Source organism: Aotus nancymaae, unplaced genomic scaffold, assembly GCF_030222135.1.
Source record: "Aotus nancymaae isolate 86718 unplaced genomic scaffold, 86718_ANA_hifiasm-v0.15.2.pri h1tg000014l, whole genome shotgun sequence".
NCBI lineage: Eukaryota > Metazoa > Chordata > Mammalia > Primates > Aotidae > Aotus > Aotus nancymaae.
Window position 1 is genome coordinate 14,393,498 of NW_026988425.1, and position 24,627 is coordinate 14,418,124.

Below are 24,627 nucleotides of genomic sequence, written 5' to 3' on the forward strand. Positions count from 1 at the left end.
GATGCTCCTAAATTCCATCCCCTGGTTCTTTATTAGGCACATTCGTCCTAATTCCCTCTTCTACCTGTGGTATTCCAGTGACTGGAAAAAACACTGGTGGGAAGAACCCAAAAGACTCTTTACCAATCCACCCTGATGACCAGCTGACAATTCTCAAGGCCCCATTCCTACGAATAGGGCTACAGAGGTTCATGAGAGGCGATGAAATTTGAGCTGAATTTTGAAGGTTGTGCAGAATCAACAGCAGCTGTCACAAAACCCTGTTTAGATCCCCCCTCCACATGCTCAGATAGCAGAAGGGAAAAACCTGTGTGCGGCCTCTTTCTCTTACTGCAATCTAGGTAAGCCTGCATGCAAGTCCCACACTCAGACAAAAATCTTCTATACCGTGTTCTTGGAATGGACTCTCCCTGAGACAGAACTGGTCAAAATCTGAGTCCCTACCCTAGAGAGCTCATTTTCCCAAATCCGCACCATTCCCCAGACATGGCGATTCCCTAACATCCTTAGCAGTTATTACCACTCAGCCACATTCCCTTTCAGGCCAACTCCCACCCCCAGAGCTTGCCTCCACCCAAGAATCCTCCAATGAGAGTCAGTCTTTTCCAGTTGTCACTTACCAGGCACCACCACTACGGTATTGCCAATCTTTCTGCAGCAGCATTTCATCCACTCTGTTACTCTCTCCTAAGAAGTTTTGACTTTTTCAAATTCTTGACCTTTCTCCACCATTTTGGCAGCAAAGAGGTGACTCTGTATTCACAATCTGCATGGTAGGGTTATGGGAGGGATGCAAAGAGAAAAAATAAGTTGGCACTTGGCTTCTGAATTTTAAGAGACACTTCGGAATTCATGGCAGAAGGAATAATTGGGGGGGAAACATTTTTGAATATTAAAGCTGAGTTTCCTCAAGAACACAAAGTTTATGACAAAAAACCCAGTAGATTTTGAAGAAAGCATGATAAAACTGGAGTGAGGTTTTCTTTCTGGAGAGGATGTAAATATTCTTTAATACGGGGGAAAGGAGATGGATAGTGTCAAACCCTGATGAGCCTCTGAGAAAAGAGCTTGTACCCAGATAGGCTTGAGGGATGGGAAGGCAGAGATCTTAGTCTTGTTTTCTAAGACTGGTTGGGGAGGGAGCCTTGCTGGGGGTTGGGGTGGGGAAGGACTGGGCACTCCAGTGAACAGCTGATTATTTTCCTGGGTGGCCGGGAATAGCTCAGGAGTGGCACTGACTGCCAGCTGACTTCCAGAGTTCCCATGGTTGGGAGAGAAGTAACAGCAGAAGGCAAGGCCTGAGCAATTCCTGCAATCCAGGCAGGATGCCAGGGTGGAGGGACTGACGTTGGACATGTCTGTACATCAATGCCAGCATAAATCCATGATGATCAACGACCAGGTACCTCCCTACTGCCACCTGGAGCGAAAGCCTCTGGGAGCTTGGCTACAACCTTGGGGAGAAGATGGGGGAGGGAGGAACATCTAACTGACAAAGAAAACCCCCAGAGATTGAGTTTTCCCTAAACTAAAACTTAAGCTTTCTGCCATAGGGCCAGTGTGAGCTAGAGATAGAAATTAACTGAAAGCAAAATCAAAGGAATGTTGTCAGCACATGTGAGCTCATGGCCTGTGAAATTTGGACCTACTGCATTATTCTTCAATAACTTTTAAAATAAACGTTTATTATGTATTTGTTTATTTTTGAGACAGAATCTTGCCCTGTCACCAGTCTGGAGTGCAGTGGCGTGATCTCGGCTCACTGCAACATCCGCCTCCAGGGTTCAAGTTATTTTCCTGCCTCAGCCTCCTGAGTAGCTGGGACTATAGGTGCACGCCACCACGCCCAGCTAATTTTTATATTTTTAGCAGAGACAGGGCTCCACCAAATTGGCCAAGATGGTCTCTATCTCTCGACCTTGTGATCCACCTGCCTTGGCCTCCCAGAGCTGGGATTACAGGTGTGGACCACTGCGCCTGGCCATAATCTTTTATTTTAGGATAGACCGACATTTACAGAAAACGTGTGAAGTCTGTACAGAGTTTCCATATACCCCACACCAAGTTTCTTTCATTATTAGCATCTTTTATTCGTATGATACATTTCTCATAATTAAAGAAGCAATGTTGGTTTATTGTATTGACTAAAGTCTGTATGTTTTTCAGATTTTCTTAGTTTTTACCTAATGTTCATTTGTGGTTCCAGGATCCCATCAAGAACACTACATTGCATTTAGTCAGCCTGTGTCCTCAGGCTCCTCTTGGCTGTGACAGTTTTCCAGACTTCCCTTATTTTTGATGACCAAGGCAGTTTTGGGGAGTACTGGTCTGGTTGTTTGTAGAATGTCCCTCAGCTGGGATTCATCTACTGTTGTTCTTATGATTGAATTGGAGCTATGGGTTTTTGAGAGGAAGACCACAGAGGTAAAATGCTGGTCACATTACATCATATCAAGGATACATACTATCAACACGCCTTCTTGCTCCTGCTATTCATCTTGACCACCTGGTGAGGTAGTGTTTGTCACATTTCTCCACTGTAAAGTTACTGTTTTTTCCCCCCCTTTCCATTTTGTATTCTTTGGAAGGAAGTTACTATGGGCAGTTCACAGTTTAAGAGAGGGGAGTTCCAGTCCATTTTATGGAGGGCACAGTAGCTACATAAATTATTCAGAATTGTTCCCAATGTATTTATTTAATCCCACTGATTTAATTTTTTAAATGTATGTTATATATTACTTAATCCCCCTTATTTGCTTAATCATTTATTCACATCACTACGGACTCATGGATATTTATTTTATACTTTTGGTTATAATCACATTCTGCTTTATTTTCTTGCTCGAATCGATTCAGCTTTGGCCACTGGGAGTGCTTTCAATTAGCTCCTGTGTCCCTTTGAGGTACTCTCATCATTGCTGTTGTTGATTAAAAACATTTTTTTTTTTCCACTGGGTGCGGTGGCTCATGCCTGTAATCCCAGCACTTTGGGAAGCTGAAGTGGGTAGATCAGAAGGTCAGGATCTCGAGACCATCTTGGCCAACATGGTGAAACTCTGTCTCTATTAAAAAAAAAATACAAAAATTAGCCGGGTGTGGTGGTGTGCGCCTGTAGTCCCATCTACTCGGAGGGCTGAGGCAGGAGAATCACTTGAACCCAGGAGTCAGAGGTTGCAGTGAGCTGAGATCGTGCCACTGCACTCCAGCCTGGCCCCGTCTCAAAAAAATTTTTTTTTTTTTCATGGAGGGGAGCAAATTCCTTACTCCTTGGCACAAGGTGCTCCAGGCGCACCTTGAATATTCCTGTCCAGGTCCTAGAATCAGCCAAGGAGCTCTGGTTCCTTTTATTAGAGAATGGTATTAAACGAAAGATCAGAGCGCTAGGTCTGTTTGTTGTTACATAGTGTTGTTTCTAGGCCCACTCAACTGACAAAGCAAGGCGACACATGTATGTGTAGCAACCTGTATCTACAAATATTTGCATAGACTCATTATACATATGGATATATAATATAGATATAGACCTAAACATGAGTCCAAACCGATGTCTCCAACTCTAATCCTGTACCACAAAGATCACTCTAGCCTCTTCCCGTCTGTAACTTCCCACTCCAAAGGTGAAGATCTGATGGCCAGCATTCACGTTTTAATGTTTGTCTATTTCCAGTATACTCGTGTGGTGGTTTCATCACCCAGTTGTTTTTCATCTCTCTTGTTTCTGTCTGTTTCCTCCGGCACTGGATCCTTCAACCTCTGATACCCATTCTTTCACTCTCCTTGTACCCAGGGCATAGGCGTTTTGAACTAAAATATTCGTCCAACGCTGATTTGACAAGGATCTTCTGCAAAGGAACATTTCTTTTGGTCTCCCCAGCTCCTGTCATCTTCCCCATTCATTCCGGCGGAGTAAGGGCGGAGGAGCCGTGAACCCGAGGTTCGGCAGCCTAAAGTCCCCTGGGAGACAGGGATTCCCCGAGAAGAATCCCATTTTACAGGAGAGCTTTGTATCGTAGGAATACCGTGGCCTCCGAGACTGGAGCAGATTACCTGTTTTCAGGCTCTCTACGTTCACTCCACAACTGTTAAGAAGCCCCCTCCCCGAGCCAGGGCCGGAGCTGCGCCTACAAGGGAAGCGCCCGCCCCGGCCCGCGTCACCCCGCCCTGCGAGCGAGACGACGAAACTCGTCGGCTCTTGGGGGACCGCGCTCTGCTACAGGAGCCAGCGCCCCGGTTGGGGGCGCAATGCTGGGCTTCAAAAAGTCCGCCCCGGCTGGTTACAGCTTTCCTGCTCCTTCCAAAGCTTGGCGCTGCCCCGGTGAAGGAGACCGAACCGAGCCGAACGCTCCCATAGCCTCCGCGCGGGGCCCTGCGAGCTCCCAGCTGCCCATCGCGGCCCCGCCCCTCCTAGGAGGCCCCTCCCCTCCCGCCAAGCTCCGCCCGCCGCCGAGCCCAAGCTCGGGCCCTTGACGAGCTTCGCCGGAAATTCCCGAAGCCCCTCTTTTTTTCCCTTCCTCTCCGTTCCCTGCTCTCCCTTTTCCTTTCACCCGGGTTCCCTCGGCCGTGATTTCCCCCTCCCCCTCCTTCCTTCCCCATTGAAATCAAGATGGAGGCTCGCGGCAGCCGCCGGCTCCCGTGATCCCGGAGCTCCCGCCGGCCACGGGCCCCCGCCCTCGCGACTGCGTGCCCGGGCGGCCCGCGCTGCTGCCCGCACTCCGGCCGACGCCGCGGAGGCCGTGACTCCGCGCCCCCGCCCCGCGGCCGGCTCGCGGGTCCCGGGCGGAGTCCCCGTCTATGTGGGTGCGCTCCTCGGGCCGAGCCGCCGCCGCCGCCCCCCGCTGCCCCCGGGCTCTGCGTCCGCGCGTCGGGCGCAGGCAGCTGGGTGCTCGGCGCCGCCAGGCCCAGCGCGGAGCGGGCGGCGGGCGGCGCTAGGGGCGCGGGGCCCGAGGCGGGCGCGGTCGCGGGCGCCGCCGCAGCCATGAGCGGCAGCAGCGGCAGTGGCGCCGCCGCCCCCGCCGCGTCCTCCGGCCCCGCCGCGGCGGCCAGCGCGGCGGGCTCGGGCTGCGGGGGCGGTGCCGGCGAGGGGTCCGAGGAGGCGGCCAAGGACCTGGCCGACATCGCGGCCTTCTTCCGATCCGGTGAGTGCGACTGCGGCCGACACGCCCGGCGCCGCTGCCCCAAGGGCTCGACCGATCTGCCGCGGAGCTGCCTAGCTCCGGCCACCGCGCGCTAGCGCCCGTCCGTCGGTCGGGACCCGCACGCTCCCGCCTGGGGCCACTGCTCTTTCGCGCCGGGGCTGCGGGACCCACACACGCGTGCCCCGCTGCCCATGCAGCCCGGCGCGCCGCGGCTCGGCCCGAACGCCACCATCTCGCCTTCCCTGCACCCGCCCCTCGTTCCAGGGCAGAATCCCCGGGTCTCCCGCTCCCGGCCGTCGCGGCTTCGCGGGTTGGGGCGCCGGCTCTTTGTCTCTTTCGCGGGAAGACTGAGGCGGCGACGGCGGCAGAGATGGCGTGGGCGGAGGCTCCTACCCCGGAGGCCGAGCGGACGAGGCCGGGGCCGCTCCGGGCTAGGAAATTGGTCTCTCTCGTCTGTGCCTGTCTCTAGCCAATTGGAACCTGGACCCTCCTCGACCCCATTAGCAGCCGGGTTTCTTTCCTCGGCCCTCTGACCTGTCATCTCCCCGGCCTCGGTCTTCACTTCTGTGAAACGGGGCAGTCACCGCATTCACTGCCCAGGTAGGGGGGACGGTGGCCCAGCTGAAGCTCGGAGGGCGGGAAGGCGAGGTGAGCCATTGTCTCTGGGGGCGGCCCGGGAGCTCAGCTGGGAACGTGGCCCCGGAGGGGGCCGGCGCGGGGCTGGGGCTCGCGGGGCACTGCATCGGTGGCTTGGCTGTGGAGGCAGCGCCAGGTGGCCCCGAGTCCACCCCGGCGCCGAGGGGGTGGCCGCGGGAGAGGTGCGCGTGGCCACCGGTCCGACCGCGGGAGGGGCGCGCGGTGTGCGGCGCAGGGGGCGTGACAGGGCGTCCCCGGTACCCCGGCGGCGGCGCCTCCTCCCGCCCCGGCCCAGATCCCGCGCGAGCCGGGCCCGCGTCCCCGCGTCCCGCGTCCCCGCGCCCAGTCCAGTCTGCTCGCGCCTCGGCTGAGGAGCAGCAGAAGAGGCGGCGGGGGTGGCCTTGGGGCCGGCATCCTGGAGCGCAGTCCTCAGCGGGCCGGGCGCGGGGCACGGAGGATGCAGACTCCGCGTTGGAGAGCCGAGGAGAGCGGTCCAGGTCGGGCCCTGGAGAGGCGGGCGGGCGTGTGCGGGGTGCTGGTGGCGACCCTGGGGAGGACGGCCGGGCTGGGGACACCGACGGGCCGGGGGACCGGCCCTGCGATGGGGCGCGCGCGGGAGGCCGGCGGCTCACGCTTCTCTGTGGCCTCTGAAAATCACCTCCGCAGATTCGGTGAGATCAGTTTGACAATCTGGGTCACAAGGAGCAATTGCGGCGGGAGGGCGATGGTGAGAGGTAGAAGTTAGCAGTGCTAGTAGATACCTGGCTTAGTACTGTCTTCCCTAGGTTGTCTTGATCTTTGCTAGGCGGGGTTATTTTTTATTCATTTTAGCAGATTGGTTGGGGCTGGGAGTGACACAGCCGACTGTCCAGTGTTAGCTTGGGGTTAATCTACTCCCCCTGGCTCGCTCTCCTTGTGAGGTTCCTGCAGAAAGCAAAGGTTTAGGAAAACATGAACTCCTTCTTATGAAAGCCACTCTCCTTTTTTTTTTTTTTTTTTGGTGCGACTGTCCGGGTAGAGCAGCCCGGTCTTACCTCTTAATAGCAGAACTGGGACGTATTCCCTTCATGCCCTGAAGCTAAAGTCTAGCCTGTCTTCTTTCTCTCTCTACCACCTGTCACAGAATAATAGATTCTGTGCAGAATTCAGCTCCTCTCTGTTAGAAAGGCTTTTCTGCGTTGGAGATGGAATTTTTGGTGCTTGTGAGATCAGGGTTTTTTACATCTCTATTATGCATAGTAGAAAAATCACTTCTGCTGCTGCTAAGCGCTCTCCCTAAAAGATACGGAAGACTTGCTGCCTGTTGGCATGGCTCTCTCCGGGAGTTGTCGGCTCTTGGCTTTGCCTAGGCCTGTGCTGCCTCCGCTGCCGGGGCTCCTGTTCATGTTCCGTTTGGGTCAGAACCAGATAATGTTGCTCATTGGCTTGTTCCTCTCTTCCTTCCAAACTTAACTTTCAGTTGTTTCACTTAGAACCAGGAGCCAGGGCAGAACTTAAGTGGGCATCAGATGCAGCATCCCATTCCGGGGGTAGCCTAGAACGTCTTTTTAAAAGTGAAACCTACTTTGGGCAGCTCTGAGTCCTTGACCTAGATCTTGGCTCTAGCATCTAGGCCAGTGATGCCTAGCAGGGGGCAGAGAGGGACCATTCTGTTGGATGGGTGGGTGTGGGTGTGGGGTGGGTTCTGAACAGTCAGGGCAGACCAGGCAAGGAGGCTGAGGTGAATGGAGCGGTCAGATCCATCAGAAACCTGACTTTCTTTTCTAAGACGTAGAAACATGGCAAAATAGGTTCTCATTGACAGGGGAGGACAGATCAGGGTGTGTTTTTGAGCCTGGCACTGAAAGTGCCAACCTGACTTAGACAGAGGCTTTCCATTGGTTGCCTTTCCTTTCTCAGCCCTGAAACTGCTTGTTTGGCTACCTGATTTTCTTTCCTTTTTAAAATTCCTTCTGGTTGCCTGCATTCGACTTTGTCTTTGTAGCCACAGATTGAAAACTAATACCTGTGGTTGGATGAAATAAAGAGAAGACTTTAATAGAACTTTTAAACAATTAAGGGGAGTTCAGAAATAGAGTGAACAGTCTTGTGAGTTCTCCATTACTGGAAGTGCTCACTTCCACTAGCACTTCCGTCACCTGCCAGGGTTTGGAGCTGGGCTCAGGGGACAGTACCCCTACCCTGAAGAGGGGTCCTGCAGATGATCTTGGCGCTGTTTCCCTTTCCCTGTGGACTCTGGTTCTTTCTGAGCCCCCAGTGCCTAATCATTGTTCTCCACTGTTATTTAGGGTAGTTCAGGGCTCCAGAGCCATCATGGTCCTTCCACTCAGCTCAGCGTCCACCCAGGATTCACCTCACCCAGGGTCTCACTCCCTGTGCTGTCATTCTGTTCTCTGCTCAGGACCTTGGCACTCCCTATTCATTTTGATGATCTTGATCACCTATTTATAGACCTGGCATGAAGCAGGCAGGCCAATTAGTGTTCAAGTGGATTGAGTTGTAATAACGTGAGTCAAGTCCTGGTGCTTGTGTATTAGAGAGCAGCTGAGAGATTTTCTGCAGGTGTTAGTGAATTTCCAACTTCACTTTTCTCTTTTGCACAGAGCTCAGCACAGTAAAACATTTCAATGCAAAAGCAAAAAAAAAAAAAAAAATATATATATATATATATACACACACCACAGAAATGAGCTAGTCTTGTTTTAATTTTATTTTGCAGATGAGGAATCAGACCTTGGGAGGTTTCATGACTTGCCCCCCAGAGTGGAACTTGGGTAGAGCTAGTTTCAGCCGGGAAGCTTGCCCTGGTCTCTGGTGCTCTTTTCTGGGCGCCTCTCATAGCCAGGACGTTGCTTACATTAGTTCTCAACCCCACTGGGACCAATCATTTTTATTGCCAATCTATTTTGGGGCTCTGTTCTTGTGGCAATAAATCATTCTTTCAGAGCTCCCTATTTAACCTTGCAAGAGAGCGTGTGTGTGGTGGGGGTGCTTACATAAATGCATTATTTTTAACCTGCCTGGCATGCTTTAGGTTGGCGTTAAATGAATATGTGGAGAATAAAGGTTTGTGGTTATTCTGAAGCATCATGTCCTGTCGTGCTGGGTTTCTTTTGTTATTAAGTCTTATTCCGGACTCTTTCTGCAGCCCCTCTTTTTCCAGGGAACATGTGAATCAAGGCTGTTACTTAGGGAGAAGCACACATACCTTTATGTGTTTTGATATGACAGTTTCCTTGTGGAGTATCAAGGGAAGCATTTCTTCATATTTATGCCTTTAACACCACTTAGGTAGTTGGCCCAGGTGTGCTGTGCTGCTTCTGTTGATATTCAGAATCCTGGCAGCTTTGGTCATTGTGAGCACCAGTAGTAATGATTGTATTACGAAGTAGGTCCTTGTTACCCTCAATATTTAGAAAATGGAAGCTGAAGGAAATGTAATTTGATAGTGCATGTTGGTTTTTCCTTTTTAGGTGGCACAGTCAGTTTTAGAGGAAAGCAAGGAGATTTCTAAAAATCCTGTAAGTGACTTTCAAGAAATCAAAGAAGTGCAGTAAAGGCATCATTGAAAGAAGTTTTTCATTGAGACCTTGTAAACCAACATATTGATGTGGGATATTGTATTTTTTCCCTTTGCAATTTAACTATTTAAGATTCAAATGAAGATTTAAGCCATTTTCATCATTTAAATGTTTAATCAAGATTTAAATGAAGTCAGTGATGGTGTTTAAAATGAGGCACGTGGTTTAAATATGTTTCCTAGGGCCGGGTGCGGTGGCTCAAGCCTGTAATCCCAGCACTTTGGGAGGCCGAGGCAGGTGGATCACGAGGTCAAGAGATCGAGACCATCCTGGTCAACATGGTGAAACCCCATCTCTACTATAAATACAAAAAATTAGCTGGGCACGGTGGCGCGTGCCTGTAATCCCAGCTACTCAGGAGACTGAGGCAGGAGAATTGCCTGAACCCAGGAGGCGGAGGTTGCGGTGAGCCGAGATCACACCATTGCACTCCAGCCTGGGTAACAAGAGCGAAACTCCGTCTCAAAAAAAATAAATAAATAAATAAATAAATATGTTTCCTAAATGTATGCTGTAAACAGGTAATTTCAGTGGTCTTTTTTGACCTTTTAAATGTTAGGATAAATTTGGGATTTGTTCTGAATTGCAAGTGAAAAAGATGTGTTTGAAGCTGTCATAATCTTAAGTCAGCTGTATTCAATATTTACTCTGTTTATTTACTTGACTGTTGAGAAAATAAAATTTTATCTCATATCCTTGGCAGAAATCCAGAGAAAAGTCAAATTCTTAATCAATAGCCACACTTTTCTGCCTAGAAAACTCACTGATGTTGATAGGGATGAGCTGTGTTTTACTACAGAAAGCAATGATAACACCCCCCGCCAATTCCTCCTCAGTTCTATAATGAATTGGTTTTTATTTCCTTAAGTGCATTGTCTTGACAAAATTTTAACAGAGCCACTGGCAGGAAAAATAGTAGCGACTCCCTGGACAGTGAAGACTTGGATTTGTGGGAGAATCCCTGTGTATTCTGGTGGAAGGTGGGTGCTCTGACCTCCTCTTCCCATTTCTTCCAGGTACTCAGCTGAGTAGACTTGGCTAAACTGACAAGGGGGATGGTGTGGTTGGCCTGGTGGATGGAGATGCTGTCTTGTAGATCTTCTCAGCCCCATTTTAATTCGTGGGCTGCAGAGTCCAGGCCGGGTCCCCAGTTGGAGCAAAGGGTAAGCAGGTTAGATGTGCAACCACAGGGTTCCCTTTGTCCTAGTCCAGTTCTGCTGATGTGCTATTCAGTGGGCCACTGGGAGAGGGAATGAACAGGGAGACTTCCCAGTGACCCTTGCACTTAGTGGCGTCTGTTACTCAGCAGGAGCTGTTCTGGGAATTCCTATTGCCATACCTCTGAACTGAGGGGAAGGGAGCACAGATGAGTGGGCAGAGAGGCCTGTGGGGCCCTGTGTGCCACTGCCTTCCTGCTGTCCCACCTGGACCCCTGGTCTCTTCCCACTGTGCCCACAGAACAGGCCTTTGCTTTCACTGCCAGGGTGCCCAGCTCCCTGCCAGCTCATAAAATCTCAAAGGAAGATACCTGGCTAGACCCTCCAGTGGGGCCTCCAGCCTTTTGACGTTACTGAGCCTTCTGTGCAGACCGTCTTGCTTTTGGGAAATCTTGTTCACAGGTCTTTTGGTTTTTTTTTTTTTTTTTTTTTGAGACAGAGTTTCGCTCTTGTTACCCAGGCTGGCGTGCAATAGCTCGATATCGGCTCACTGCAACCTCCGCCTCCTGGGTTCAAGCAATTCACCTGCCTCAGCCTCCCGAGTAGCTGGGACTACAGGCGTGCACCACCGTGCCCAGCTAATTTTTTTTGTATTTTTAGTAGAGACGGGGTTTCACCATGTTGACCAGGATGGTCTCGATCTCTTGACCTCGTGATCCACCCGCCTCGGCCTCCCAAAGTGCTGGGATTAAAGGCGCGTGAGCCATCGCGCCTGGCCTGTTCGCAGGTTTAATGGTTACTAAGTGCATAAGCACTTATTTTCACTTCGCATTCACTCATGGAAACACTTAATTTGCTTACTGAATAGTTGCATTTTTACCTTAATTTCATCTTTTCTATCCCTTCTCCACATAAGGAAGCCCCTTGAAGCCCAAATTACTAACCACCTGCCCTCTGGGAAAGGTTATCTGTGAGGAGAGAGAGCAAGCCAGAATGAGGCTATGAGCATGGGACGGAGGGCATTGAGCCTCTGAGGCTTCTCCCTGTGCCACTTGCAATGGGTGTCGTATTTGATTTGATGGCAGAGGGGCTGTGGAAATGTAAAACCTCATTTTGGTGATGAACATATTTGAGTTTTAGATTACTGGCTGTTGTTTTAATTAGCCACATGTCTACTCTTGTCTGGTCGGGGAGGATTGCGGTGTAGTCTAGAGCTGGTGTTTTGGAAGCATCTTCTTATTTGGGCTTTGTCATAAACTAGTGCATTTTAGCAGTTACACTGACAGAGAAAGGTTTCATGAAATCTTAGTCAACACAAAGACTGGATTCTAGGTCTAGGGTACTTTGGCTTCTTGGTGTCCGCATGGGTCCATCAGGCTTATTTTCTCACAGTCCGTAGCCCTGCTGTGGACAGGGATGACTTGCAGGAGGTTTCTGTTGGGGAGAAGTTTCAGGAAGAAGGTTTGCCCTGGCCACTCTGTGGACCCCTTTCCTGGAAGGAACAGGAGCTGGTTGGTACTGCTCCGTTACTGCCTTGCTGTGGAAAAGGCCAAGGGACCCATTGCTGTGTGTCTGCTGTTGTTAGCATTGAAACTGTGTAAGTGTGAATAGATCATAAACTATAGTACAGCCATTCCATTAATGTTGAGGAAAAGAAGACAGTCTCAAAATGCTGCATGCTGTATGAGTCTGTTTATATGACACTGGCAAAAAGACAGAACCGTAGTGACAGAAAACAGATGGGCGTTGATTGCCAGGAATTGAGGGGTGGGGAAGTGTGGCTACCAGGGGGCAGGAGGCGGGTGAAGGATGGGGAACTGATTTGTATCCTGGTTTTGTCAGTTACATGTGTTAAAGTTCACCAACCTGCACGCGCGCGCACGCACACACACACAGAGTTTAACTGTATGTTATTTTAAAATGTGACATTAAAAAAAGGCTTACAATAAACTGGGAGAAAATTATTAAAAATCAAAGAATTATATGTGTGTAATTAATAAAGGGCTCCCTCAAATCAGTAAGACAAGACGATCGGGAAAGAAAATAGGCAGACATTTCAAAAAATTATGAATGGTCAAAAAATAAATATTCAGCCTTACTAGTAATCAAAGAAATGCAGAGAGAGGCAATGATATCAACAAAAGCCAAAGCTTATATAAGTAATTTTTCTCTGAGCAAACTTGAACAAAATTGAGTTATTTTGGGAAGATTTTTACATTGATTTGAAAGATAGTAATACTTGTGTTCATACTTTGCTGTGTAGGACCTAGCTTCTTATAATTTGGCAGGGGTAATCTAGTATAACGTTAAAGATAGATGGGGGGAATAAAGATTCTTTCCTGGAATTCCGTAATACGTGTTAACTTGGAACTCCATCTGACATATAAGTCAAATCTGCAGACTTAAAAGACAATAATCTTTAGCTGTGGACAGTTACCTTTTTGCTGCTTCAAAATTTCCCACTCCTGTGATTTGTGCTGCTGTCCGGATCAAAGACGACACGTAACACGTGCAGGCTGATCCTCAGCGCTTCACAGTTCCTGGGGCTGAAGAAGGAGCAGTTTCATTTGGAGGGCTTTGTTCCTACATTAGTGTCTATAGGAGGTCATTTGCCCTCTGTTCTGGGGCATTTGTGTACATAATTGACAGCTACCTATTTCACAGTATTGACAGTTAATAAATCAATTTATGAAGTGTTAGCCCCACCTACTTAAGACTCATCATAAAATAAAGCTATGCATGAACTTGAGAAAAACACGACTCAAATTTAAAAGCATACTCCTCAAATATTTTTAGATGGGGTTTGTTGGTGCCTGGTTTTTCATGGTGGGTGTTGTGTATGTATGTATGTATGTATGTCTCTTGGAAAGTCATAAAATACCCCACTTTGGAATTCTGTGGAATAGGTGGTTTCAGTGCAAGAAAGAATGAATATATTGGAGACTAATACTTGAAATCTATTTTCAAGGCTTTAAGACAAAATGTTTCAGTTGTAATTTGAAAATGATGCATGTGAGAAGCCGTTAAGATGTTGGTCACAACAGTGTTTGTGTATAAATTGATTTCCATTGTTTATTCATTTTGCTTTACTTCCTCTTATGTTGGCCCACCCACTTTTCCAAATTCACAATGTTGCCTTTCTTTATTGCTGCTGCCATTGAGGGACACCACTGATACCTGTGAAAGGGCACTGTTTGGCATTTGCATTCTGAAAGTTTTGATTTTCTTATTTGTGTTTACTTTTTTAGTTCATTTTTGTTCTGCATGACAGATATGCCAGGGCCTGCAGGAATACCATAAAAATTCTGTGTTTTTTTTTGGATAACTTTATTAGTTTAAGTTTTAAATGATAAGGACCAAAAACTACAATTCTTCTATTTTTTAATCCTGAAGCTACCACACAAATATTGAAAAAAATGCTTTGACTATAATTATTTTCACCTAACTAGCTTCACACAATAAAATCTCTAAAGTTTAAATTGCCTGATATTTTGTCATCCAAATAACTAGAATAAATCCTGCATCAGTCTAGTAGTAAACAAATAGATTTCTCATTTGTAAGTAGCTTTTTAAAAAATTAAAATTCATTACGAGAAATTCTTCCCAGCGTTCACTGCCCTTTTCAGTACCAGAGCAATGAAAGCTGGCATGCAAGGGAGTGTTACTAGCTCAAAAAAAAAAGCAAGCCCAGATGGCACAGGGGCAGGATGTATTTCACACTTTTTAGAGTCACTTCACCTCCATCTAAATTTTGTTGCACGTATCCTAATATGTCTTGGGTCCGGAAGCCTGGAGAACGGGTGCTAATTTGATGGTTTCAAGCTGTACCTTTTACTCACATACCAGTTCAGATCAGTGCATCCTGATGGGTTGCCGGTAGGAGAGCAGCTCTTCATGGGAGGGGCTTCGCTGTAGAGTTACTGAGTGTCAGAATTTTGTTACTTGTTCGGTGTACATACTACTTTTCCAATACTTAATTGCAGAATTTGCAGGATTCATTGTTAGGTCTTTCTCTCATACCTTATGGCATTGTTCATTAGGTCCAGCCTCAACTCCTCTGGGGGCTGAATTCTCAGTAAGATTCAGCCTGTTTGTGAGATGGGACCTGTCCTCTGAACCAAAGAGCCAGAGGCCTTTGAAAATCCATGCAAGACTGAGGTGCAATCACGTAGAGTTTCTGTGATAACGGAAACAGATAACAGAGGGGACATGGAGCCTTTGGAAAGTAGGATGGCAGTCTTGCAACAGCCTGCCCCGTCCATGCTTGCCATGCCCTTGCTATCTTCTAAATCTTTAACAGCAGCTGACGGGACCCCTGTCACCAGGAGTGAGATAACACCTTTGGAATTGTGCTCCAGAGGAAAGTAAAATAAGTGCATCTGCAGAGTAATAACCTGCTTGCAATGTCATAGGATGAGATTTAAAATACTGTGTTTATTTCCTTTTCTCCCAAAGCTATTAGTGACATCCTGTCCTTTAAGAAAACCTGGTAAAATCTCCCTCTTCACTGTTACCTCTGTGTTGCCACCACTGGTTAGCATCTGAGGACCTGTACTTTCCAGGCATTGTGCAGAGTGTTTGATATACTTTGCCTTGTGTAGATGCAGCTAGCTCTCTTCTAGCAAGTGGATGCCATTCCCGGGTTGTGGATGAGGTTGTCTGCTTCTGGTAGGACAAGTGACCTGCCTGCTCCATTTGACTCTGCTTGTGAGGGCCTGAGTTGGAATTTAAGCCCAAGGCTGCCAGATCACAAAGCCCCTTGCATGCCCCTTCCCTCTCCATTGGAGGGAGAGAGTAGACATGACCCCTACTCTATACAGCATACCACAGCCTCCTGGATTTTCATTTTAAAATCGTTAAAATTGAATTTGTATGTACTTGTGTGTCGAGGATCAAAGCTATAATTTACAAGTCTCACACCAAATAAAAGTTGAGTGAAAGATTCCAGGCTATAGCAAGTATTTTTGTCATGTTGGTTTGGGCCCTGTAATTTAGTTTCTGTGCCTTTCCTCTTCTCACCTAATTAAAACTGATGTTACCTTTTACGTCAATAACCCCAGCAGTCCCAGCTTTCTTTCCAGTGGAGGCATGTTGGCTCTGTTGAGTTTTACAGGCTCCCCTGGCTCACAGTCTGGGGAGAAATCCTGGTAGAAATGTTGGCCCTCTGTTTTCTTGGCTGTCTGGACTTGGACTTAAGTGTTGGATAGGAAATCTCTGTGACCGTTAATGTCGGGGAGGGGAGTATGGGAAGCGCAGGGAGACGCTGGCCAGGGAGGGAGGTTTCTCAGCCCTTGCTGTGTGTGACACATTAGAACACTACCAGGGCTTCCTTTCTAACTTAGGAAAGGAACGGCCGGCCGGGGAGTGGGAGGGGCAGGAGGGAGGCCACTGAGCTGCTTTTTTGGGGATGGTTTTATGAAGTGGGTGTGGTAACTCCCGGTTTTGCTATATATAGCTGTTTTGTTGCAGCCACTCATTTTTTTGCTGTTATTCATCAAAATGTGCACGTAGATGATATTTAGTTGGGGGAAGCAGGGTCATTTCCTTCCCACTGTCTTAGGCACGTGTTCTAGACCGTTCTGTTTGTGGGTTGCGTTCTCGGCAGCCACACCTCATGTGATCCCCTCACAGTCAATGGCATGATTTTATGGGATGCTTGCTCAGGTTTATGCCCACATAAAACTTCTATCTAAGCTGTTGTTTTCCAGCATCATTTCCACACTGGGAATATGCTCTGTTTTTCTCCATAACTCCGCGTTTACTTTGGAGTTTGAATATTTCACTCAGGATGATTGAAATGCTGGTCTCTTGAAGGCAGCCATAGTATAATCAGAAGGTATATTGTGCTGTAAACATTTACAAGTTTCACTTCCTCCCAGTTTGCCCTAGGAGTTTCTAAAACTTTCAAGGTTTTACATTTTTTGGTAATTCTTACCTTTTGAGAATTTCTAGAATTAAAAGGATTGGTCTTTAATGTAAGACCCTGGATTGCTTTGACCTGATACTGTAGTATATCTTTTATTTTAAACTAATAAAGGTACAAAGCTCAGGTCTGAATTAACTTAGTTGTGTTGTGATTTTGCTGTGTAGTTTTTGGTCTTTTAATTGGTCCATGTCTTAATTGTGGATTACATCTAAAGTTATTTCGGAGGGACTAAACTTTGTTTTGAGAAGGCAGAGCTCGTGCTCAAAGAAGCAAGAACAGCCTCAGATCCCCAGTTGTAAGTATTTCACCACTTTCGCTTTGTCTTCCTCTGTCTCTCTTTCTGGATATAGATAAGTTACATATTATCTCATTTCTGAACCATTTGAGAGTTCCTTAACTCTAAATAGTTCAGTGTGTATTTTCTAAGAGTGAGGACAGGGTCTTACATAATAATCATAATCAGGATATTAATTTTGATACAATATCATAATCTAAATCACTAACTTTAATGCCTTTTTATCAGTTGTCTTAGGATGGTCCTTTTTGGCAGTTAAAAAAAAAATTGTGGTCCAGGATCTCATTCAGGACTATGCTGCATTCAGTTTGTCGTGTCTCTTTGGATTCCTTTAATTTGGAACATCTCCTCAGGCTGTCTCCCTTGTTACCCTGATAGTTTTGAAGATCACAGGGTGGTGATTTTAAAGACCACCCCTCAGTTTGGGTTGCATGATTCTCATGACTAGATTCAGGCCGTGCGTTTTTGGCTGAAGGGCTGGATCCTTTTCCGAGCGTCATATATGGGAACATGTGATAACACTGACCCACTGTAGTGATGTGCACTTTGATCACTTGGTTCAGGTGATGACTAGCAGGTCTCTCCACCCTATTTGTCCCTTTGTCATTAGCATTTTGTGGGGAGATAATTTGAGGCTGTGTAAAATCCTCTCTTCTCCCTCCTTTGATTTGCTAGTTGTATCATCCATTGATGGTTTTTACCTGAACCAGTTATTAATATGATGGTTGCGAAATGTTGGGGTTTTTTTTCTAACTTTGTAATTCCTTCTGTATTTAGTTGACTTTATACTGTAAGGAAGAGATTTCCTTCTGTTCCACTTATTTATATAAGTGTGGCCTCAGGGATTCCTATTTTATGCAATGAGCTATAATCCGTTGCTGTCACTTAGTTTGATGCTCTAATTGTCTGAGATTTGGCTAGTGGGAGCCCCTTCAGCCTGGCCCTTTTATCTCTTGTGACCTGTCTCCATCATTTCTTGGAAGTACTTTCTTACTTTCTGGCGCAATAAACTGTTCCAAGTGCATCCTGTACTTCTCTTGCCCCAGTGCTGGGATCAGCCATTTCTGCAAGGACCCCTTAGAGAAGTGGTTCGTTTTAGTAGAGAATGGTATTTAGAAACACAATCTAGGCACTAAGCATGCTCCTTGCTACAGAGTTATCATTGCTTTTAGGACCACTCAGTAGACAGAGCTAAGAAGTGTATGCTTGTATGTGGCATACGCATAGACATTAATTACACATATGCACACGTGATTGAGATCTCTTTATGTACCTGTGTGTCAGTAATAAAAACCATGTGTTTATACTCAGTGTCTCCAATTCCAGTACAGTACCACAGGGTGTGTTTTAGTCTTTCTTCTTCCGTATTTGTAATTCCCTTCTCTGACAATGGAAAAACCTGGCTCCTTTAATTCTCCATATCTCTACTTACTCAGTCCTACAATAAGTAGAAAGTAATTTCAGAATGCTAACCCATACCATGGTGATAAATGAACCTCCAGCCCCAAGTTTAAACTGTTCAAATCAGCAGTTAGTGGTCAGCTTCTGTTCAGCTCAGTGCCTTGTCAGTTAGTCATCCAAACAAAACAGATGAAGTAATGCTCTGCAGTTCCCCTGGGGCATGTCTAAGAAAAGAGCTGCCAGACTCCATCAACAGCTTACTTTCTGGTGATGTCGAAGCACAAAATGGAAAAATCAGGAGTCACCAGAAAAGAAAGGGAGATTAATTTCTAATAGGTACAGTTCATAAAAGGGACACCTGTTGTGGGAAAGACAGTTTGTCATCTTCATCTGAATGTACAAATTGCCAAAGAAAAGAAATAAAAAGGAAAAACGTTGAGCCAGTGAGAATGGGTGTATAGAGGAGGATGGGTCGGGCGGACCTTTCTCAGGGATCCAGTACTTTATACAAGTAGGGGAAGAAGCTGAGTACATGGATTGGAATAAGCTGTGAGTCATGATTTGGGAGACTGTTGCTTACTGCCCTTCCTTGACTAGATATTTCTTCCCAGAAACCACCTGCAGTAAATTCAAGGCAGCTATGTTTCTGCTTCAGTGCCGGATTTCTGGGAACTGACTTTATGTGCACTCAGTCCCAGAAACCATGGAATGGTGGGTGATATCTTAGGATTTTATTTGCTGTTCTTTTTCCTTTTCCTTTTCCTTTTCTTTTTCCCTTTCCCTTCCTTTCCTTTCCTTTCCTTTCTCTTCTTCCCTCCCTCCCTCTCTTCCTCTTTTCTTTCTTTTTGAAACAGGGTCCTCTTTTGCCCAGACTGGAATACAGTGGTGTGATCTTGGCTCGCTGCAGCCTCTACTTCTGGGTTCAAGTGACCCTGCCTCTACCTCCTGAGTAGCTGGGACTTCGAGCACATGCCACCACGCCCAGCTAGTTGTTGTATCTTTTTTTGTAGAGATGAGGTTTCACCATGTTGCCCAGGCTGGTTGGTCTTGAACTCCTGGGCTCAAGCGATCCACCTGCCGCAGTCTCCCAATGGGCTGGGATTATACATGTGAGCTGCTGCACCCAGCCTGTTCTGTGTTTTCTACATTAAATGATGACATGGATATTAGGTCCCTGACTTGGGGAGACAGTCTCAGTTTCATGTATTGTGTTCTGTGCTGCCCATAAACATCGTCATGCTTGTTAGATTGTGTTCTGGAAAATTTGGCCTCTGTATTTCTAGAAACCCTTCCTATGATTACACATTTTAGCAAGAAAAAAATCATAATTTGCTTATTAATATTTTAATGGAGAAAGACTTTCGATATTAGGAAATCTGGGAGTAAAAAGTCATGACTAGGGGTAGTGAGAATGACTGCTAGTAGGTCAAACATTCTGGGGAAAGTTTTTGGGTGTAATGGAGATGTTTTGGAATTAGATAGTGATGAGACTGGGTACGGTGATTTCCACCCATAATCCCAGGACTTTGGGAGGCCAAAGCGGGAGGATTAAAGTGCTTGAGGTCAAAGTACTTGAGCCCAGCAGATTGAGACCAGCCTGGGCAACATAGTGAGATTCAGTATCTACCAAAACTTTAAAAATTAGCTGGGTGTGGTGGTGTCCACCTGTAGTCCCAGCTGTTTAAGAGGCTGAGGTGGGAGGATTGCTTGAGCTGAGGAGTTTCGGGCTGCAGTGAGTCATGATTGTGCTGCTGCACTCTAACCTGGGCAACAGAGCAATGACACCCTGTCTTTAAAAAATATATAAGAAGAAAAAATCATGGCTAAATTTGTGATACATTTCAGATTTTGAAATAGCTTCAGTTATTGAGTGTTTCCTACGTATAAGCCACTTCTCATACCCTCTACGAGGTAGGCAGTGATAATCAACATTATACCTGAGGAAATGGAACTCAGAGAGGTTTTTTAGCTTGCCCCAGATCAGGCGGCTGTTAGGACGAGGTTACCATGTGCACGGTGGGTTCTGCAGGAGGCCGAGCCCCCCTGTACTGGTGTCTCCTACTCTGACATGCGCCTCATACTGAGGGATTTGACTCCATTTTTTTCCTATTCCCACTCTCCCTTTTTTTGGTGTTAGAAAACAAAATGAAATCACTGCTGTTTGAAGGAGGGGATTGTGGATAAGATTTGACCAGGTTTCAGTTGTGATTTGATGACATATTTGGAAATTTTGTAGAAAGCCCTGGGTTAACTTTTCAGGAAGTCTCAGTTGAAAAAAAGGAGAGGGACTTTGCTTCGCTATATATTGTGTCAGCCTTGGTGGTGTCTTTTGAGATAGTGAAGAGCGAAGCTGAAAAAATGGAAACTGACAAAACTTTAGTTTTTATTGTTTTTTAAACATTCTGGGAAGGTTGAAAGGAGAGGCAACTTTCTGCTGTGCTTCTACTGAAAAAATGATCTTAACATTAAAAATTGGTGTTAATGTTTTTCTGCTAGTGTGAGCTTTATATTCTTGAATATTGGAGTCACCTCTGCTCACCAGCATATAGACCGACACATAGAGTACGCTGTTAGACTCTAAAACAGCAATGGCATTAATTTGCATAAAATCGCATATGCTCTGTTGCAATAATTTTCATTGTGCCTGTTTTAGAATTGAGTTGAGACTTCATACAGAGTATTCCAGCTCAATTGAAAAAGAGACATCACAGAAAGAAGAATTTGTGTGGCTTTGAAATTTATTTTGGGTACAGTCCCTGAAAGAGATAAGCCACTAAGGACTTTTGTTCTTGGTAGCGTTTTGAAACCTTCTCCCTGATTATATACATTAAGAACACGTAGAGCAGGTTGGGGTTGGTCTGCTGTGTAGAATGTCTGCAAAGATACCAGAGTCTGTCGGAACAAGAGCCTCTTAGTGCAACGCCTCCTGCCAGGTGGTGACCTTTTCATGATGTTTGGCCTGTCATCTTTGTTTCCCAGTTTCAAATGCCTGGTTCAGAATTACTTAGCGCTTGAAGTGGTTTTCATCTTCAAGGGACTTTACGGACATTATTTAATATACATGACACTGCATAATGAATGAGCTGTTTATCCTTTGAGCAACGTTAACATGCCAGGTGCCATACTGCTGGAGAAGGCAAAAATAATATTCTGTCCAGTGGGAGTTTATAGTCTAAAGAGGCAAGATGATTAGGCAGATTCTCTTCTTTTGGCCTCTTTTAAAAATGTGCTGGGGAATAATGTAGAAATTAAAATTATAAAAGATCAACTAGCTCAAGTCTACCTAATTGAAATTGCCCTCAAGGTGAAAATGAAATTTGAGATGCTCTTAAAAAGACATCATGTATTAGCTCCCATTTATCACACATTTACGGTACACAGTGTATTTTGCTTGCATTACAGGTGAGGAATTTGGTGAAGACTAGCGCAGCATTGTTCTCAGATCTCTTTCCCTGTGTCGTCCCTTTCTGCCACTGAAACTCCTCTTTTTGTTTGCTTGGTCTAGGATGGTGCTTTGTAACCAAGGCCACATGTGAGGCCCGAACACGCATTCGTTCATTCATTCATTCATTCATTCAGAGATGGAGTCTCTCTCTGTCGCCCAGGCTGGAGTGCAGCAGCGTGATCTTGGCTCACTATATCTTCTGCCTCCTGGGTTCAAGCAATTCTCCAGCCTTAGCCTCCTGTGTAACCAGGATTACAGGCGTGCACCACCACACCTGGCTGATTTTTGTATTTTTGTAGAGATGGGGTTTCACCATGTTGGCCAGGCTGGTCTTGAACTCCTGACTTTCAGTGATCTGCTTGCCTCGCCCTCCCAAAGTGCTGAGATTACAGGCGTGAGCCACTGCGCCTGGCCCAAACACACATTTCTTAGTTGCAGATCAGCCTGTTATTTGTAGCTGGGCAGACCTCCTGGGAAACTGGGACTTCTTGCCACTATTGGCCTGTGCAGCCCCGTCACACACCCAGCTCTGTGACTTGTGCTCTTGTACCTGTACCTATATGTGTTTGCTGTTCCCTTCTCTTCCTGGTTTCCTCAAGCATCCTTTCTTTGGAAAACTGCACTTGACCATCCTGTCCCAGCCTCTTGAGGCCCATTGGTGTTGGCATGGCACCTTGTGAGAACTGGATTCTGTACTGATTCCTTTGGGTTGTAATTGTTCCTTCACTTATGAGGGTGAGTTGCTGGGACCTCTGACCCCAGCGCTGGTCCAGTGCAGGTCCCAAGTAGAAGTGCAGCAAATATTTGTTGTGATTTATGTCTGTGGTTCCTTAACTCAGACTGTATCAGAATTACCTGGAAAGTTTTCTTTAAAAATACAGAATCCCTAGAGATTCTGATTTAGTAGTTCTAGATTAGGCCCCTAGAATATGTATTTTGAAAAAACTCTACTTGTAATTTGTTTGTTTTGAGACGGTGTCTCGCTCTTTCACCCAGGTTGGAGTTCAGTGTCATGATCATGGCTGACTGCAGCCTTCACCTTCTGGGCTCAGGTGATCCTCCTACGTCAGCCTCCTGAGTAGCTGGGACTACAGGTACATACCACTATGCCTGGCTGTTTTTTTTTTGTAAAGGTGGGGTTTTGCCATGTGAGCCAGGCTGGTCTCAAACTCCTGGACTCAAGCCATCCACCTGTCTTGGCCTCCTGAAGTGCTGGGATTACAGGTGCGAACCACCGTGCCTGGTCTCTACTGGTAATTTAGATGCACAGCTAGGTTTAGGAAACACCGAGTTATGCCAAGGCACATGTATAAGTTGTGGATTATGGAGTCATAACCAGTTTGGAGTAATGTGTAAGTGGAGTTTACAGTCATTCCATTCACATACCTGGAGAGAATGGAGAAAATGAATGCAGTCCCTTTATGATGAGGATGTGCTCTGTGAAGGAGAAGATCCTGGCTCCTGGAGGAGCTTCCTGCTCTGTGAACAGACTGAAGGCACAATTGGCCCTTCAAACTCTCACTTGAAGTCACCGTGTTGCCATAGAGATGTTGCGTAGTGCTGAAGGAGATTAGAGAAATCATGTCGTAAATTATCAGAACAGATGGCTTGTAGTTTAACACTCCTAGCCCATATTCTTGTACTGACACTTGAGAACATTGAAAATACCAGTTGTTACTTTGTTCTTTTACCTATAAAATGGCAGAGGGATTGAGTAAGATCTAAAATGGGTATTATATATGCCACACACACAATGTAATATGTGAAAGCACTTTAGGATGTAATATGTGTAATTTGTTACTTTTTTACCCCAGTTCTCTGATAGAATAATAAGCCTGCGTTTCTTATTTCGTTAGCATTGGTCAGGGATAGTTTTTATCTCCTGGCTTGATAATAATCATATAATATTCCTTTGCAAGTGCAGCTCTGCTTGCAGAGGAATATTATATGGTGATGCAGATTCAGGTAACATAGTCACTTCCAAGGTGTTTTTACATGTCATCAACTAATAAAGGGTATTTTCTTCTTTTTTTTTTTCCAAGACAGAATCTCGCTTTGTCACTCAGCCTGGAATGCAGTGGCACAATCTTGGCTCACTGCAGCCTTCACCTCCCAGGTTCAAGCAATTCTGCTGCCTTGCCTCCCAAGTAGCTAGGAGTACAGACGTGCACCACCACACCTGGCTAATTTTTGTTTTTTGTTTTTTTTACTTTAAGTTCTGGTATACATGTGCTGAATGTGCAGGTTTGTTACATAGGTATACACGTGCCATGGTGGTTTGCGGCACCTGTCAACTCATCATCTAGATTTTAAGCCCCACATGCATTAGGTATTTGTCCTAATGCTCAGTCTCCTCTTCCCCCCATCCTCGGACAGGCCCTAGTGCACGATGTTCCCCTTCCTGTGTCTGTGTGTTCTCAATGTTCAGCTCCCACTTATGAGTGAGAACATGTGGTGTTTGGTTTTCTGTTCCTGTGTTAAGATTGCTGAGAATGACAGCTTCCAGCTTCATCCATGTTCCTGAAAGGACATGAACTCATGTTCTTTTTTATGGCTGCATAGTATTCCGTGGTGTAATTTTTGTATTTTTAGTAGAGACTGGGTTTTGCCATGTTGGCCAGGCCGGTCTTGAACTCCTGACCTCAGGTGATCCACCTGCCTCGGCCCCTCAAAGTGCTGGGATTATAGGTGTGAGCCACCAGGCCTGGCCAACTAAGGGGTATTTTCTGAAAGGAGACCTCTTTGAAATTTTTTCTCTCTCTCTATTCTAGCCTGGGACTGATGCGCAAGTCTTAAGGGATTGTATCCTTCATTAAGGACCACCACTGTCTCTTGCAGGGAGCTGCATCCTGATTGGGATTCTGGCACATTCACACATGCACACTGTTGTAGATGACCAGAGTAGATATGTACCTAAAACACTTCAAATTAACAAAATCATAATCCTGTTAGTGTAATTTAAAAAATCTAACAAAATTTACCATATTTAAAGTACTTGTAGTTAGACACAACTATTTCAGATGGTTTTATTCTCACATGCTTGAAGTATTC

The 24,627-nt window shown here is 46.3% G+C and overlaps 1 protein-coding gene and 1 long non-coding RNA gene across 3 annotated transcripts in view; one reads left to right on the top strand and one right to left on the bottom strand.

The window, feature by feature from the left end:
- Nucleotides 1-758, bottom strand: part of LOC135274766 (uncharacterized) — a 130,088-nt gene extending 129,330 nt beyond the window's left edge. Inside the window, exon 1 of the long non-coding RNA XR_010342518.1 lies at nt 621-758. This is a non-coding gene — a long non-coding RNA (uncharacterized LOC135274766). The remainder of the gene's footprint in view (nt 1-620) is intronic.
- Nucleotides 759-4,591: 3,833 nt separating this feature from the next.
- The window catches only part of TRIO (trio Rho guanine nucleotide exchange factor), a 371,777-nt gene continuing 351,741 nt past the window's right edge, over nt 4,592-24,627 (top strand). The window contains exon 1 of one of the 2 annotated variants that reach the window (XM_064375877.1): nt 4,592-5,135. In XM_064375877.1, coding sequence (XP_064231947.1) covers nt 4,976-5,135 — 160 coding nt within the window. In that variant the 5' untranslated portion in view covers nt 4,592-4,975. The remainder of the gene's footprint in view (nt 5,136-24,627) is intronic. The other variant, XM_064375878.1, reaches the window with a different exon arrangement.